The sequence below is a fragment of the Aulonocara stuartgranti genome (genome assembly GCF_965226115.1).
Source record: "Aulonocara stuartgranti genome assembly, chromosome: 1".
Taxonomy (NCBI): Eukaryota; Metazoa; Chordata; class Actinopteri; order Cichliformes; family Cichlidae; genus Aulonocara; species Aulonocara stuartgranti.
This window is the reverse complement of record NC_138939.1, coordinates 2023918-2041100: the sequence shown is the minus strand read 5'-3', so window position 1 is coordinate 2041100 and position 17183 is coordinate 2023918. Positions and strand designations below refer to the sequence as shown.

At 44.7% G+C, this 17183-nt stretch overlaps 1 protein-coding gene and 1 long non-coding RNA gene across 8 annotated transcripts in view; one reads left to right on the top strand and one right to left on the bottom strand.

Moving 5' to 3' along the window:
- The window catches only part of adamtsl3 (ADAMTS-like 3), a 199478-nt gene that overhangs the window by 36942 nt on the left and 145353 nt on the right, over positions 1 to 17183 (bottom strand). For all 6 annotated transcript variants that reach the window (XM_082540083.1, XM_082540082.1, XM_082540081.1 and 3 more), the window contains 6 exons: positions 16241 to 16291; positions 13151 to 13361; positions 12306 to 12453; positions 11327 to 11411; positions 5835 to 6118; positions 5108 to 5237 (listed from right to left, as the gene is read on the bottom strand). In XM_082540083.1, coding sequence (XP_082396209.1) covers positions 5108 to 5237; positions 5835 to 6118; positions 11327 to 11411; positions 12306 to 12453; positions 13151 to 13361; positions 16241 to 16291 — 909 coding nt within the window. The remainder of the gene's footprint in view (positions 1 to 5107; positions 5238 to 5834; positions 6119 to 11326; positions 11412 to 12305; positions 12454 to 13150; positions 13362 to 16240; positions 16292 to 17183) is intronic.
- On the top strand, positions 13791 to 16225 carry LOC309710748. 2 transcript variants are annotated; one of them, XR_014277791.1, is made up of 3 exons: positions 13791 to 14579; positions 15565 to 15677; positions 15768 to 16225. It is a non-coding gene; the product is annotated as an uncharacterized lncRNA (long non-coding RNA). The 2 variants fall into 2 exon arrangements; XR_014277792.1 differs by lacking the exon at positions 13791 to 14579 and adding an exon at positions 14755 to 14897.

Genomic DNA, 17183 nt, shown 5'->3' with positions numbered 1-17183 from the left:
GCTTATCAAGCTTAAACGTGCTGCTGTTGTTCAGCCGCTGGTTTCCTCTTTCTGGTGCAAAGTGGGCCAAAAACAAACAAGAGAGACGGACTCGCGACAGAAAAGCCGATCAGCTGATCGTTAAGCAGTTTCATGATTGAAGTAGCAGCAGGAGAGGCAGTCGCTCCATATATCGCTTGTTAAGCTTAACGCAGGAATGCTTTACAAACATTCAGAGATGGACTTACACACTTGCTTTACTTCTCTCGGGATAACTTTGTCGGAGATGAAATGCCGGGTTGCTAGCGAAGCTCCACATGCTATCCAGACCACCGACAGGTCCCGCATGCCACAGCCGCTCTATCACGTGATGCATACTGCTCCGACGTGCTAACGTTCTGAGGTGAGTTACGGCGTGTTGCAAGTTTTGTGAGGTGCTTTCGTGATATTTAATGGATCGGATTACATTTTTTATTTTTCTCCGATATCCGATCCAGTAATTTAGGTCAGTATCGGACCGATACCGATACGTAATATCGGATCGGTCCATCTCTAGTATTAACATAGCTACAGTGATAGATAGCATAGTTACATAAACAATGGCTCATCAACTTTATCAGTTTCACATTCTTCCAAAAGCAGTTTTCGAAACATCTTTATGAGCTGACTAATGCTTGAACGTTGCTGTAGGTCCACAGAAAAACTGTTCAAACGGCAACACAAAAGGTTTTAACCTTTGTTCGAGTCTTCAGGTTTAATTGTCCCCTTCTCTGTCAAAAACATCCTCTGTTCTTTTCCTGGTAACATATTGTATCTGGCTTTGTACATAATTTTTGCAGTTTTATACTTTACAAGATCCATAAACGTCATAAACGTAATGTTAGTGTGGTCTCTAAATCCTGCTTCAGTAATCATCCTGATTGCTTTTTTCATAATGGCTGAAGTGAAGTTTGGTGTGCATTTCCCAGATTTCCACACAGTAAATATGCCAAATATGGCAGTGTAAGTGTACAGTAAAGTACCTGGAGTGATTTGGAAGGCAAAAAATGTTTAGCTTGTATATGCTTCATGTGAGGTTTCCAGCAGATTTTCTTGTCTATTATCACACCCAGAAATTTTGTATGAGAAACTTACTTCAACATTATTTATCAACAATTTCACTCCAGCATCTTTTTTACAGTTTCCAAACAACATAAATGTAGTTTTATTCAAATTTAGTGAAAACTTGTTTCTGTCAAACCTTGTTTTCAGTTTAATCATTTCTTGTGTGACAAAAAAAGCTGCTGTGAATTCTCTCCAGCACAAACAATATTTGTATCATCTGCAAATAAAATAACCTGTAATATATCAGATGTTTTACATATATCATTGATGTAGAGGATAAACAGCTTTGGTCCCAGCACTGACCCCAGGCACTCTGATAATCGCCAGGCTTCACAAATTGTTGCCTGTCTCTCAAATAACTCCTGACCCACTCTAGCACCACTCCTCTAATGTCACAATACTCCAGCTTATCAAGTAATAGTTCATGATTGTGTCAAAAGCTTTTTTTAGGTCAATGAAAACACCAACTGTCTTTGATCTGTATTATTGGTGATATTTTCAATTAGTTCCATTAAAGCCATGGATGGTGATCTGTTTGGTCTGAAACCACACCGACTGTCCATTATTATTTTGTGTTTATCTATAAATTTGTCAAGTCTATTAATGAAAACTTTTTCCAGTATTTTTGAAAATTGCGAAAGTGAATTTGTGTCTATCTCCCTTTTAAACTGTGGTATTACTTTAGCTGTTTTCATTTGTGTTGGGACTGCAGCAGTTTGTAGAGACAAATTGCAAATGTATGTTAAAGGTTTGGAGATGCCATTGATAACTTTCTTAACGATTTCCATATCAATGTCATCAAAGTCTGTAGACCTGTTTGTTTGTGATTTCCCAACAATATCAATGATTTCCTTTTCTTCTGAACAACACTGAATGAGGATTACGTTCAATGAGTTTATTTCAAGAGGAAGCTGCTCATAAAGTTACACAATTACACAGTAAATTTTTGTTTATTATAAAGGTGAATCCACAGTTTTTGTCTTTTATCTTGTTGTATTTATCTGCAGACCCTTAAAGGCCGGTCTGTGACATTAAACCGGTCGGTGGCGCAGAAAGGTCGGGGGCCGCTGATGTAGAGGCTGAGCCTCCCTCAGCCGGTTATGATGCTTCAATAGATTCTCAGGAATATGAGAACAAAGACCTGCAAACATCCATCGTGACTGTCGACGGATGCTGAGGCAGCTCTGGCTCCTGCGTCACATGTTCGATGCTCTGTGGGAATTTACAGTAAAGCGCGACTGTGTGTGTTTAATATTCAACAGTAAATAACTGACGTGTCTTTGGATTGATGCAGCATGTGTGTGCGCCAACACACTGTGTTATATAATTATATGTTTTTTGTTTAGTGTGTGTTGCTCTGACATCAGCAGGAGCGTCCCTCGGTGCTCAGCAGCCTGCCGGTGTTCCCGGACGCTTCACCGCAGCCCGGCCGTCTTATTGTGTTTATTCAGTAAACAGGGCGATTACATCGGCCCGCAAACTCTCGCTGCACTCCCGGCTCTAATCCACATCTTCATCTGAGCTTTCCTCTACTGAGCTTAAAACAAGAACGAGCTTCGGTTTCAAAATAAGCGAGCATCATCTCACTCTCTGTTCTTCTGAAATCAGACCGTACGCAGAGCGCCCGGCGCCTCGTCCACAGGGTTGCGGTGGTGATTCAGAGACGGGCTGGCACAGCCTTATCTCCTCTGTCAGTCTAGACTGCTGACATCAGCGTTCCACCCTCTCTGCTTTCACATCTCATTAAGGCGCAGCAAAAAAAATAGAGCCATATGTTGGAACGCACAAATACACAAATTTGTACCAAGTTTCATGCTTTGGAACGTTTTCCATGAAGCACGTGGAGTTAAAAACTCGCCCTCGTTCGTTTCAACACATCTGTGTGAAGCTGATCAGTCGCACCGACGGATCCATCCTGGTACAGGTCACAGAGGCTGCAGGTGATTGGAGGTGGGTTTGGATCCAGCTGACAGATCACCTGAATGTGTTGTGACAGCCTTACACTGGGTTTTAAGTGTACAGTAGGCATTTGAGCTGTTTGACCTGAGACATCGTTTCCATCATCATCACAGGCTCTGAAAATGACTTTAAAGCCAGAGGTCTATGAGGAGGGCGCGGCGTCTTATCTGTTTGATCTACATTTTAATGTTCAGATCCTGTCGCCTGTGTAAACATGACTGTAATAAGTCTGTGGCAGGAATCCAGCATCATCATCTGTTCAGGTTGGATAACTGGTGGAGTTAACGTATCTTCACTGAAACACGGTCACGTTTTGCCTAACGGAGGCTCTGCTGTTTATGTACCCGTCGCCATGGTGAATCCTCGTAGCGCAGCTCCACTGATGATGGCACACTTTCATGCACAGACACACAAAGTCGACTGGATGAGTTTCCCGTCGTTCCTGTCCCTGAACTGGGAGCTGATGCAGTGGGAGTTTGTTAAAGCAGCTTTCTGGAGACGTTCCCTGGATCCCAGCTTTGACTGAACCAGCCTCCGGACTTTATCAGCTCAATAAAAGCTTCATTGTTGTTGCTCCGCCTTCGTTTTTGGAGCTTCTTTCAACATCATACCAGAATTAACTGATCGGAACAACAAAACTCGTCACTGTGATATTTCGAGGCAGAATGCAACAAACCACAAGTTTCCCGTGAATTTGTATTTGAATGAAACAGGATAAAACACTGAAGTCGCTGCATTTTATATGAAGTCAGAGGTCAGTGTGGAGAAATATGACTGTAAACTGTTAGTGGAGGCTCATTCGTGACCCTGTTAAAGACGGAGCCGAAGGAACCGCCCACCCTCACACATGAACACACACCCTTCACATGTACAGTAATGATTTAACTAACACCGATCAGTGTGTATGGTGTGTGTGTGTCTAATCGTACTGATGTCTGTGACCAGGCTCTTTACTGCAGAGTCAAATCTGTCTTTGGTTGTTGGAAAGCGCGTGGCTTCAATAATGCACACGCTGTTTGTGGAAGTCATAAAATTGAAATCAGAAAGGTTTTCCAGAAACTCTTCTCTGTGAGCCAATAGGAGCCCAGCAGGTGATGTGAGCCTGCATTGGATATTCTGCTCAAAGGCTGACCGGCAGCCAAGCGCACAAATTACAGAGGACAGAAAATTCAGCTGTAAACACTCCAACGCGTCGCAGAGGCCAAGGCTGTGGTTATTTCTGCTCGAGAGCGTCTGCTGGTGAAGAGACACTGGCTCCTCTGATTATTCATCTCAATCAAACGTCGACATCTAGCAGCTCGAGAGCTTAAAGACAGAACTGCATCTTATGGTTTTGATGTGAGCAACACTTGCTGTTCACATGATGACATCTGTGAAAAAAAAGGTTTTCTTGCTATTTTCCTGAAGATACTTTTTATAAGGGACAGAGTATCCTGCATAAACTGCCATCACTGCTGAACCTTTACCCACGTATGCAGAGCAGAGCTGACAGATGAAGCAAACACACGGAAATCCCCCAAAGCTGCAGTTCCACTAATGTCCAGCAGAGGCTGTTTACAGCCTGATGCACATAGTTTGGTCTCTGTACACAGGGCTGCACATAAGTGGTCTGCAGGTGCACATTCGACATCTTTAAGAGTTCTAAACAAATGTCTGTCCTCCTCCAGAAAATCTTATGTACGCAAACGCGCGTTGCAACGTCTTATCTGGTGCGCGTCTTTTATTTTGACAGCGAATGTGCACCTGCAGAGCACTTATGTGCAGCCCTGTCTATAGACAGTTTCCCCCTTCATGACACCTGTACAGGGGGGAGAATGTTTTTGTAACACAGCTGTTTTGTATTAAGGCTTAATGTTTGCATTATTAGGGGCGTGGCCTGACACAGGCAGCTGTAGCTGCTAGTACAGCTATTAAAAAGCAACCCCGCCCTTCTTCCTTGACTGAAGAAGCACTAATATTCATGCTTGTGATGCACAAATGCTTCAGCTTTCAGCCCCATCGCTGTATTCTGCTCATGCAGACTGTGAGCTTTCTCCGTGTCTTCGGTGACCTTGCGGTCTCTTACCTTGGGGGGCACGGCTCAGGGTTACAGATGCGGATCATTACCGACGGCCTGCTGGATGGATCGCACAGAGCGTCGTCCACCTCCTCATCTTGCTTCCTGTTCACACACCTCACCACTGCTGTCTGCTTGCCTGGGCAGAGGAAATACAGAAAAATGTTTAGAATGCCAGACATCCTCTGCACACGGCCATAAACAACCAGAAGAGTCTGTTCAGTGACAGGTTGCTTCTCCCCAAGACAAGAACTAACAGACTTAAAAACTCCTTTGTCCCACACGCCATCAGACTGTTTAACTCCTCTCTGGAGGGGAGAGGGAGGGGAAACAGGAGGACAAAGGAGGGGGGAACAACTAAGCTGTAGTGCCTCTTCACCTCACTGTACAATACCTTGTGCAATACTTTTTGTAAATAGTCAACAGTGCAATAGACTCAATACTTGAAATGTGCAATTCACTTGTATTTTTATTTTTTATTCCTATTTATTCTATTTATCCCCTTTGTATATTTTATTTATATTTGTCTCTGTATTTATATATGTGTGTGTGTGTGTGTGTGTATATATATATAACAGTTCTGTAACTGTAACTTCGGTCGTTGCTGTGCTTTTTTTGGAAGTCGAATTCCCCAGAGGAACCCACCCGAGGGATTAATAAAGTTCTATCTTATCTTATCTTATCTTAGAAGAAGCATCAGCATTTCAGCTGCGAGCATCCGATCGGCAAACCTCACCGGCAGCACACGTGGCCGAGCAGGCAGTGAAGCCTCTGAAGTCCCAGCTGTGCAGGTCGTCAGCCTGGAACAAAGGAGCACCGTGGTCTCGGACTGCGGTGGCTCTGGTACACGGCCCGTGGTTGCAGGGCCTCTCCAGCTGGGGCCTGTCCCCGCCACACTCCTCCTCTGGAAGGTCCACCTCTGTCTTGGTGAAAGTGAGCAGCACCTGACATTTCACCTCCCGAGTTTGCCTGCCAGGGCCGCAGGTGGTGCTGCAGGGGGACCAGGGCCCGGGTATGAATCTGCACAGGACGAGAGCAAAAGTCTCCAATAAGTCCTTCAGTGGTGACGTCACGTGGTCACTTCAATGTCTGCAAAGCTCATTTCCAACCTTTTTTTTGTTACGAGCTTAGCTTGCATCTGCAATTTATTCATTTAACATTTTTAGAGTGTGATGAATATTTTATTTGCACCAAAGACATCACAGTTAACTAAAGCTAAACGTCTTTGGCTTGAATGGACCTTTGCTGGGTGACCACTTACATGTGTGACTGCTATAATCATGCTTACATATGTGTGTTAATCTGTGTGCTCATCATCCTGATATTTCTGGTCACTCTCAACATTTTTAAGCAAAAATAGAAGATAAATTAAATTAGCACACCCACTCTAAACCCACCTTTAAAACCTGAATAACTGATTTGCCAGACGTCCACAGATTCAGTTTTTCAGGATTGTTTTGTCTGCGTATTTATACATATTTCTAATATAAAAGTGTGTTTTCACCATTCCTACACGACAACATGTACGTGTTGTTTCTGTGTCATTGCGTGTTGTATGGTGAGATCATTCGCTTGAGCCTCTCGACTGTAGGCCGTGACATCACCGTGACATCGCCCACTGGTGAGTGGAGCCTCAGGCGGAGCATTTACATCGTTGCCAGCAAACTGGACGTGATGAGCGAGGACGCCGCTCACTCACTGGCTAACAACATGCGGTTGACATGCTGTTTTCCAGAGGGGGCGCCCCCTGCTGGTCACTACAGATAATGCAGGTTTGAGGTACTTTGAGGAAAAGCAGCAGTAAAGGGAGCTTGTTGCTGGGCGGGAACTTTGGGCCAATAAAGAAATGGAAAATTCCAGAGAGGAAATGTTTCTGATAAATTCAACATTAAGTTTTACGTTTCTATAACTGTGACTCAGCTGTGATATGAAGGTTGTTGTATCGTAGCTTCCATATCGAATCCATGAATATCGTGTTGAGTTTCTTTTTTGAATTTCACATTGTCCAACCTCCAAAGATTCATCAATAACGCCTGTCGAAGTGAACGATATTCACAGATCCCAGAGCGAAGCCTGAGTTTGAAAATCATTTGCAGGAAAAATAAAGCATTTGAAGTGATTCCCCTTTTTTCACTCTACAGTCATTTATGGAATCAAGTGAACGCGTGAAACCGGCACACACAACTCTGTCTATGTGCAGCAGATAATATGATGGACAAACACACCGTCGTGCTGAGGAAACAGCCAACGCCGCTGCTGCCTGGCAGTAAAGCGAAGAATAATAACTGGAGCTGCTGACTGACAGATGCACAGCAGGAAATGTGCGACCGTGAGCTTGTTAAGACAAATAAGCAGAGAGATACGTTCCCTGGAGGCCAGACTCTCAGCTCCCTGGAGGGGAGGTGGCATATATTTAGACAGAGTTCTGTGACTGGGAGGTAGGTTAGAGCTCAGTCACCGTCTGACAGGTGAGACGGAAACGTGCAGAAATAAGGAGGGAAAAATGCAGAATATAGCTGCGATCAGGCTGGATTGATAAAACCACGGTATATGTACACGATCAGCCACAACATTAAAGACGCCTCGTCTGCATGAACAGATCCACCGCACCGAGGCGTGACTGCAGGACTTCTGGGTAATCCTCTGGCGTCTGTGGTGCGTCCCACAAATGATTTACAGGTCTGGGAGTTCATTATCTGTAATGCTAATGCTAACTAGCTTATGAAGCTGCATCCACAGACACAGTCCTGCTATTTCACCCAAGCTGGAGCTCAGACTTCCTGGACAATCTGTTAGTGCGGCTAACCTCACAGCAGCCATATAATGATCCCAAAAAGGCTCCAACAGCACAAACATAGTCCAGATGTGCAGCTCAGGTGAAGCCTGTGTCACCATCCACCTGTCAGTCACAGAGGCCACGCCCCTAATAATGCAAGGGTGTGGTCATGTTTATATCTATGCTGCTGTCGGCTGTGCTGTGCTCAGGTGGAATGGATAAATGCAAAGAGACCCGATGAGCATCGCAGTCGGTGTTAACAGTACGTGTTTCTCCCCTTTAATATGCTTTTTGCAGCACGCGGTGTAATTACCTCGTTTCCAGTATGAGCCTCACATGCTCACCAAATTAACGTGGCTCAGATAAGATTAGCTTGGCGGCGTGCGAAGACGATTTGTTGGCGCCCGCTGAGGGCGCGTGCACGGGAGGTGTTTCAAGAGCGTGTTTGCAAAGTCTTTGATGAGCAAATGTGTGTCTGACAAGTGTTTGAGGTGTGTGTGAGCTCAGAAAGCTGATGGATCCCAGGGAGGCTATCAGACTGACCAGACCCTGAGCAGCAGGCGATAATCACATGCTTATCATCAGCCGCGGTGGGAGAGGAAACACACCCGGACAGATTCACACAGCCCTGGTGTGTGTGTGTGTGTGTGTGTGTGTGTGTAGGATGATATACCTGCAAAGGGTTTGTGCTACCTGAAAAAGAAGCGTAGACTGTGTCAGAGCGACGTGAAGCTCTTACACGGTGTTTCAAGAGTTCTGGGTTCAAGTTTTACTTAATGAAACAAACGTGCTCCTCAGTATAAAAGCTGAACTCTCATCTACAACAGCATGAGAGTATGGAGACCCCCGATCAGGCGCTCCCCATCTGCTGTAATGACAGACACAAACTCTTCTGCTAAATTCACACTGTCAGGACAAAAAGTCTAAAAATACTTTGCAGCTGTAACAGCCTCGGCTCTTCTGGGAATGCTTTCCACAACATTTCGCAGTGTGTTCATGGGAATGGTTGACCATTCTTCCAGAAGTGCATTTGTAAGGAGGTTTCACAGGTGGCATCAGCACCACGCTGGAGTTCACTGAGCTCCTGAGAGCGAGCCGCTCCTTCACAAACGTTTGCAGGTTTGCCCAGGAGCTTGATTTCATACACCTGCGTCCATGGATGTGATGGAACACCTGAATCGATCATTTGGATGGGTGAGTGAACACTTCTGAGGTAATAAACCTCAGAGAAACAGGCTGTGGTCTCCTCACTCCTCACTTTTCAAGTGCTTCACAAACCCGAACAGTACAGCTAACACATGATGAAGAACACTTACTGCTGAAGAGACCGAGTGAAAGAGCACAGTTTATCCTCGTTTTACCCAACACCATACTCTGAGCTTTTGTTCTGTCACCGGTTAGCTAGCATAACCTAATGTAGGACTAGCAGTAACCCACCAACCAAGTCAGCCACCTCATGTCATGTGTGAGCGTGACGTTTTTGGTGCAGGGCTCCAGGGTCTACAGGAGGTTAACTGACCTGGATTTGATTTAATGTGCACATGCAGCATGATGAAAGCCACGATTCTCTATGGACGAGTATCAACAAACTAATACGTCCCGTTTTCAGTCACAGGACGTCGGAGGCTGAGTACTGAGACGCAGCTGCTGTCCTGGAGGAGACAGGAGGTCTCTACACAACCTTCTGATGTCTTCTCTGTCCAGCAGCTGTAACGGGTCATAAATTACATATTGTTATAATTACATGTGTTCTAGTACCCAAACCGTCTCTTCCAACCCTGTAAAAAAACACATATACTGTATATTTAGCCACCCTGATGTTCCCGATCGCGTGTTTTTAGTTCCATTATTGTCATCATGGTGTCTGTCTTTGCTAGCTGCTCTAAATGTGCTGCATATGTGTTATAGGCACAGTCAATGCTAGCATGAACAGATAATTCCTGCTAGCTTGGAAGTTGGTTGCATTGGGTTGTAGGAGCTGGAGCGAGCAAGTTGGAGGTCTTTCTTTCTTTTTAGCTTTCATCGTCAGACACAACCAGGAACACACCGGTTACACAGCCACCAACTTAATCCAGGAGAACAATAACTTATAACCAACCTCAGGCCTGCGTGAGGATTATTTGAGGAGAAGAGTTCTCCAAACACGACTTCCTCCTGAATCACCCAAACTAAGACGACTTGGATGAGTTCAAGGAAAAATTATTAACAAATGCTGTTAACTGAGCTTCTGCTCAAACTGCACGATTGACTCGCAGGGGTTAGAAGTTCGTAGGTCACGATGCTCTGATGCGACCTGAGTGCTCACACTGTGCGTCCATAACATGAAGCTTATAACAGAAAATCTGTCGCTCGCTCTCTCTGTCTTTCACTCACACAGACACACACACACCATCAACTTTGCTACATCGCTAATGAAGAACATGATCAGGCAGCTGATTTCATATGAACTATTTTCATGGTTGTTGTGGTCGTGATAATTTTGTGAGGCCACATCAAAAAGGCTCGGATGAGCCAAAGTCCTACAAGTTGTGCCTCCATCGCTTGTGTCCAGATCACACGCCGCCGTGCTGCTCCGTCTTTTCACTTTCATTTCTGTGTTTGTGCGTGCGCAGTGTGCGAGGCTGCGGTGACGCCCTCACGACGGCCGCCAGGATTTCAAACAGGTTTGATTTTCTTACGACCGAACGATTGATGATCGGGAGGTGGTCGTGAGGTGTTAATCGCTTCTCGTTATCCCACGTATACTACACGATGCACGACACACGATGAAGGCGAAACTTGGGCCGATCCCCAAAACGGTCGCACGACTGAAAAATCGGCTCAAAATGAGCCAAAAATCACAGAGTGTGAGCCCAGCATACACAGAGAGGCTCTGCCCAGGTGGTGGGATCGAGCTCAGGGCCTTCTTGCTGTGCTCGTGCAGCAGTGCTAATCAAGCGAACTATAAAGATCAACAATGTTTTTGACCAGATTGTTATCGTGATTCTTAAATGCTTCTGATTCCTCACTGTTATATTTGCTGTTATATAAATAGAACTGAAATACACACAAATGTGTGCAGTGATAAACTAGAACACATCTGTCACCATGCAGCACATCTGTGCAGAGCTTTCTCTAACACACTGCTATGATGTGCTGTAGTAACTAAGGACTGAATGAATGGAGCCACCTTTGAATGGATCAGGTGTGTGTGTGTGTGTGTGTGTGTGTGTGTGTGTGTGTGTGTGTGTGTTGTAAAGTCAAGATGCGTTGTGAAAGCAGCTGATAACAGCAGAGTTAATGAGGGGATGATTCGTATTTATGAAAAGAAGACAAGCTGTTTATTCAAAAGCACTGAAGTGTGTTGGAGAGCAGACGATAACTCTGACAGTGTCGCATCCTGAGCTCACAGGATGTTTGCTTCTGTCTTCAAACGCATCTGAGCGACTGTCAGAATGTGTGTCTGCACTCACGTGGGGTTTTCTGTAGCGGTGTAGTGCTCCTCCAGCTCGTGGGCTTGTTTCGACCAGGGAAGCTTCGCCTCCACCGGCAGGGACTCTGACAGAGAGACAAAAAGTTAGAAAGACGTCTGACACAGCCGTTCACCATCAGCTGCTCCGAGCTCGGCCGCAGCTCAGAATTTTGTTTCTTAGGAATAAAAAGTTCAGCACTGGAAATATTTTTGCTACTGTGGTACTTTAGAAAAAAACGTTTTCCATTATCACAGCAACAAGTCCGTCAGACTCAGTCTCACATTAAAGGACATCTACTGACAGCTGGGAGGGAGGCCGGCCTCCAGATGGATGTTATTTAACCAAGACACACATTTCATCCTCACATTTATCTCCCGGCTCTCATAAAGTTCACAAGACAGATTTAAATATTTGCTAAAGACCCTCCTGTGCTAATCATTTTATACAGTCCACTGTACAACGAGTGTTTTCCAATGAAATCACATTTACAGCAATAATACCACACACACACACACACACACACACACACACACACACACACACACACACACACACACACACACAGCTAATAGGCTCAGCATGACTGCCAAAGAGTCCTGAGTCACACACAGCAGAAACAAATGGAACAAAACTATTAAAACATCTCATAATGTTCGTAAAATAAACATTTAAATTTAAAATGCTTCTCAGTTGTGGTCTTAGCTTATTTTAGCTTATTTTAAAACACACACACACATTCTTTTTTTGCTATTTTAGTGAGGACATCTCATTGACATAATGCTTTCCCTAGCCGCTTACCCAAACCATCAAAAATGGATGCATAACCCAAACCATAACCTGTAACCCTGACACTAAAACCACATTTTGAGTCTCAGAAATACCTTCAAACTCATTATACTAACATTCAAATTTTTGGTCCCCACAAAGATGTCTAAACAGGTACACACACACACACTGCTGTAAGTCATCAGTGTCCCACCTCTGGGCTTGTGGCAGGCCACGGGGACCAGGCAGTCCTCCTTCACGTGAGGCTTGAGTGACGGTGAGCAGCCTCCGACGTGCTGCCCGCGGTGGTCGATGCACAGAACCACTCGGTAGCGCAGCCCTCGGCCACACGTCACCGTGCACTGCGACGGGACGGTAACACACACACACACGTTACCTCACAAATGAATTAACCATCTTCAGTAATTAAGGCTGCATCAAACTCTTGCTGTCAGTGAATCGAGCGCTGACTGACGCGTTGGTCACTGAGCGTTTGAACATCTCTGATCCAGAAACGCTTTAACTGCTTAGACACAGTCAGAGTCTGACCTGCTACTGCAATGGTTTGTTTTTAGACATGCACCACATCCAGTGAGACGTGTGATGTTTCTACAAAACACCCTGTTATAAATGCAAAGCAGTAGTAAACAGCGTAGTGGATGCTGCTTGGTAAATCACATAAATGTTCCCCGGTGAGGAAATCGTGAAAGATTTTGTTTTGTAACCTTACAGCAGGTTTGATTATACTTCAATTACATGTGTTGGTGTGAGTCTTACTGCAGCTGAAACCAGTTTAATAATTCAATATTTGTCATTTTGTCATTTCCAAGTACTTCAGCGAGTGCCGGATATTAAGTTTCGACTAACATGTTAAACATCATACATGCAGAACAAAACCACCGCCAACAATATTAATAACAGGAAGTGTCAATGAATGTCCAGGGATGAAGATCGTGAGTCTGACACAGGTCACATGACTTCTATGAGCCTGCCTGTGTTAATTTATTCATTTAAAGTGGATTCATTATCATTTCATGTTCAGCTACTGAAACCACTGACCTGTGACCACTCCATGGCCACCCACTGGGGGCAGGCGAAGGTGTTGCAGATCTGTCGGGCGACAGGTCGCGGGGAGTGCGTGCACTTCCACTCATCCACCTGGGAGAACTGCCCGTGGGCGTCCTCCTCCACACACAGCACACTGCGATCCTGCCAGCCCCCATTTTCACCACAGGACACTGAGCACTGGGTCCAGGGGCCCTGCTCCCAGCTGTGCACACACAGAAGAGGCTAAATGAGTTTTATGTACCCAGATACTGAGTAAGGTGGAGGTGAGGAGGGGGCAGAACCTTCCTGCATAGAAAGAAACACCTGGAAGTGTGGAGGACGTGATTCGGCAGCGAGGTCAGCAGCACCTGTGACAGGCAGCGCACGGAGGTTATTACAGTGCTTTAAAATCACTCGACTTCAAACCAGAGAACAAAAAGATCCTCTCCTTCCCCCTGTCCTCGCTGCTTTCATGTCTGATCGAAAGGTCACCTTATTTCATAAAAGCTGTGAGAATAATCTTAATAAGTAATGATGTAATAACATTTATGCACCAACGTGGAACATGTCTGAATCCCGTTCCTTTCCCCTGGAAGCCTCGTGTGGATCAGTGCAGGCCCAGATCCGACACATCCAGGTGGGAACACGAGGGTGGGGGGAGACGGAGAGGCAGGAACGTGTCACCTGAAATACGAAGCAACTCTGACACGTTTCCACAGCTAATGTCGATTCCACTTTACACTTATGTAAGCTATAGATTCAGCACTCAGTGAGTACAAGCACCCCGTTACACTCTGTCACACAGAAAGGAGGTCAGGGACATTAACGAGGCCATTTCAGAACAATTAAGACTGCAGGACTCTGTCTCATTATGTTGTAATTAGATAAGTGCGGTGATTAACAGTCTGTCTCATTGCAAGTGGTGCATCAGCCTCGATAGACTGCAATCAATGCGCGTTCCACATCCGACGGCTTTTAGAGCTGGAAGCATCACTGCACTGCATAACTGTCTTTCTCCAGCTCCTTTTTCAAACCAGGCTGTCTGCAGCCACGCTCATTATGCAACCCTGCTGACAATGACAACGATGTCTAATGCTTCTAATGCAGTCCAACAAAATGCTGGAGATTCGCACACTGCACAGAGTTCAAAGGTAGGTCAAAGGTTAGAGTGGCTGATGGGTGCACACAGTTCAGGACTGGGGGTTTATATCTGCTGCACGGTGTATAAGTCAGTGGGAAACTGAGGCTACACTCATAGAGATGCTTTCATCTACAGTGCACAAAGTTTGCAGCTTTAAGTGTGTGCTTCTGGAAAATACACACATTTTAAATGAAGCTCTTCAGAATATCTACATTTATAAAAGGTGAAGGTGAAGCTAACAGACAGCTAGCAGAGGCCACGCCCCTAATAATTAGGGGTGCAACGATACACAAAATTCAGGTTCGATATTTTTTCGATACAAAAAATTGTTCATGCCTTTTTAATTTGTCATTTATTAAAATTATAAATATATATTTTCACTCAAAAGTACAGTTTTTAAATTTAATGTTGCTGAAACAACAAAGGGATAAAATAATAAATCTGTCTGATCGAGGAATCATTCATCTTTGGAAAAGAGAGTTTATTACAGAGAAATGTCTCTTTCCAAAATAAAAGCTCTACTATACGCTTCTTCTGGGCTATATTCTCAGCAGCATATTAAACATATCAGGTCCCCATAAGGAGAATCCTGTGCTAACGGCTGTCTAAATGACTCGGGTAAAGTTTGTAGCATGCATGCTTGTTGTTTTTGTCTGCTTCCACTTGTCTTTGCACTAGGATGATGTCGGAGTAAATGTGCAGTCATATTCGTTGTGTTCCCACTAGTGCTGTCAGCGTTAATCTGAAATGACGTTAACGCCACAACACGGCAAATCTCCGTTAACGAGCTACCGCGGATCGCCCCGTGCGTGGGGCTGGACGGCCAACACGTTAACGAGCTAACTGCGCTAACACACTAGTTCACACCCATGTAATTGAGCATTGCGTGGCAAATCCAACATACTGTTTTACTTTAGTCCATGACGCGCTTACCTTCAGGGTCATACGTCACATGAAAACCAAAATAGTTCCAAACGCCAGATCTGAATGAGGGTGGGGGAGGTTCAGTTTGCCATGTTGCAACGAGCTTAGCTAGCTTGCTAGCTTGCCCTGTGCTCAGTCCAGCGCAGATCCACTGAGCGCTCAACACAGACAGCATCGTCAGAAGGAAAGTTGATCAAATAAATGTTGTATTGTTCGATACATATGCGTACCGAACCGAAAGCACTGTATCCAACGGTTCAATATCAATACGAGTATTGTTGCACCCCTAATAATAATGCAAACTTTAAGCCTTAATAAGCTTTAAACAGGTGAGTTATAAAACCATCCTCCCCCTGTACAGGTGTTATGAAGGAGAAATGACCCACAGAGACCAAACAGTTTGTTTCTGCTGTGAAGTTTTAACATGGGAGTCTATGGGGACTGACTCACTGCTGCCTCTGCTGGACGTTAGAGGTACTGTAGGCTTTGCCACTTTTAATTTTGAGGCTCTAAATATGACACCATCACGTCAAAAATAATAAGCATAATTCTCTCCTCTGTTAGAGCGTAACAGTCACCAGTGAGACCAGCGCAGCAGTCGCTGAGCGAGACGAGCTGGAACTCCACATGCATGAACTTATATTTGGGAGGAACTACATCCAAACTTCAAACACAAACGGTGGAGCTCTCTCTCCCTAAAGAACAGAAAAGAGTGAAGACGAGAGAGGCTTTTGTTGATTGAAGGGTAACGCTGTGGAACACCACGGAGGAACTCTTTCATTTTTCCCACGATTGAAGATGAAAAGTCAGACTTTTGTGGAAGGAGGATTTTTTTTTTTAAAATAACTGTATACTCTCAGAAAAAAATCATCTTAGCAAAAACTAACAAAGTATTTTTAACAAAAGTTATGACTGAAAATCTGATCGCAGTGGTTTGAGCGTCTTGTGTGAGGCTCTAATATAATTTATTTTTACTTCCGAGTGCATCGAGGTTCGTTTAACACTTTGATTTTATCTCAAGAGTTAGAGGTACTCACCGAGGCAGAGGCTGGAAGCGGTCATGAGGCATCACTGCTTTGAATCCATCACTGCAGGAGACAAATGTGATAGTGATAACCACACAGCAGCATATCTAACATATATAAACACTGTTAAAATCACTATCAAACACATTCTGTCATATTTGTTTAATCCATCATTAAAGCTCCTTTAATAATAAAGGTTCTGACACAGCTCAGGTTACACTCGTGTTCACAATCTGCTTTGTGCGACCCCAATAAACCCCCAAAGACAAAACGAACCATTATAAGAAAGACATGAGCTCATTTTGAATTTGAAGGCAGCAACACGTCTCTCGAAGCTGGACAGCTCCTGTGACGGTCTGTGAGCTGAGGAGAGCAGCTGCAGGGGGACGATGTCCCGTTCTGGTCTGATGGAGGACTCTAGCTGCTCTGCTTCGTCCTGTTGTTGCTTTCATGATGCTCCAGATGTTCTCAGCTGGTCAAAGATCTGGGCTGCAGGCGGGCCGGTTCAGCAGCTGGACTCCTCTCCTATGAAGCCGTGCTGCTGATTTAACATCGTCCTGCTCAAACATGAAGGCCCTCCCTGAAAATCTAGATAGATCTGACCTCCGATCAGTTTCCACTTTGCTTCAGTCCATTTTAAAGGAGCTGTTTCCGGCCACATCTGGCTTCTTCCCTGCATGACGGAGCTTTAACCTGCACGTGTGGACGGCAGGCTGAGACACGTCACTGCCATCAAATTCAAAATGAGCTCATATTTGATATGAAATATTAAAATCTGTCAGTTTAAATATTTGATATGTTTTCTGTGTTCTGTTGTGAATAAAATATGTCTTTATGTGATTTGTGAACCATCGCATTGTGTCTTTATTTCCATTTTAGGCAGCGAGCCGACCCTAACAGATGCACAGACTCGTGCATCTGTTAGATCATCTGAATGAAGACGTGTGCATGCACT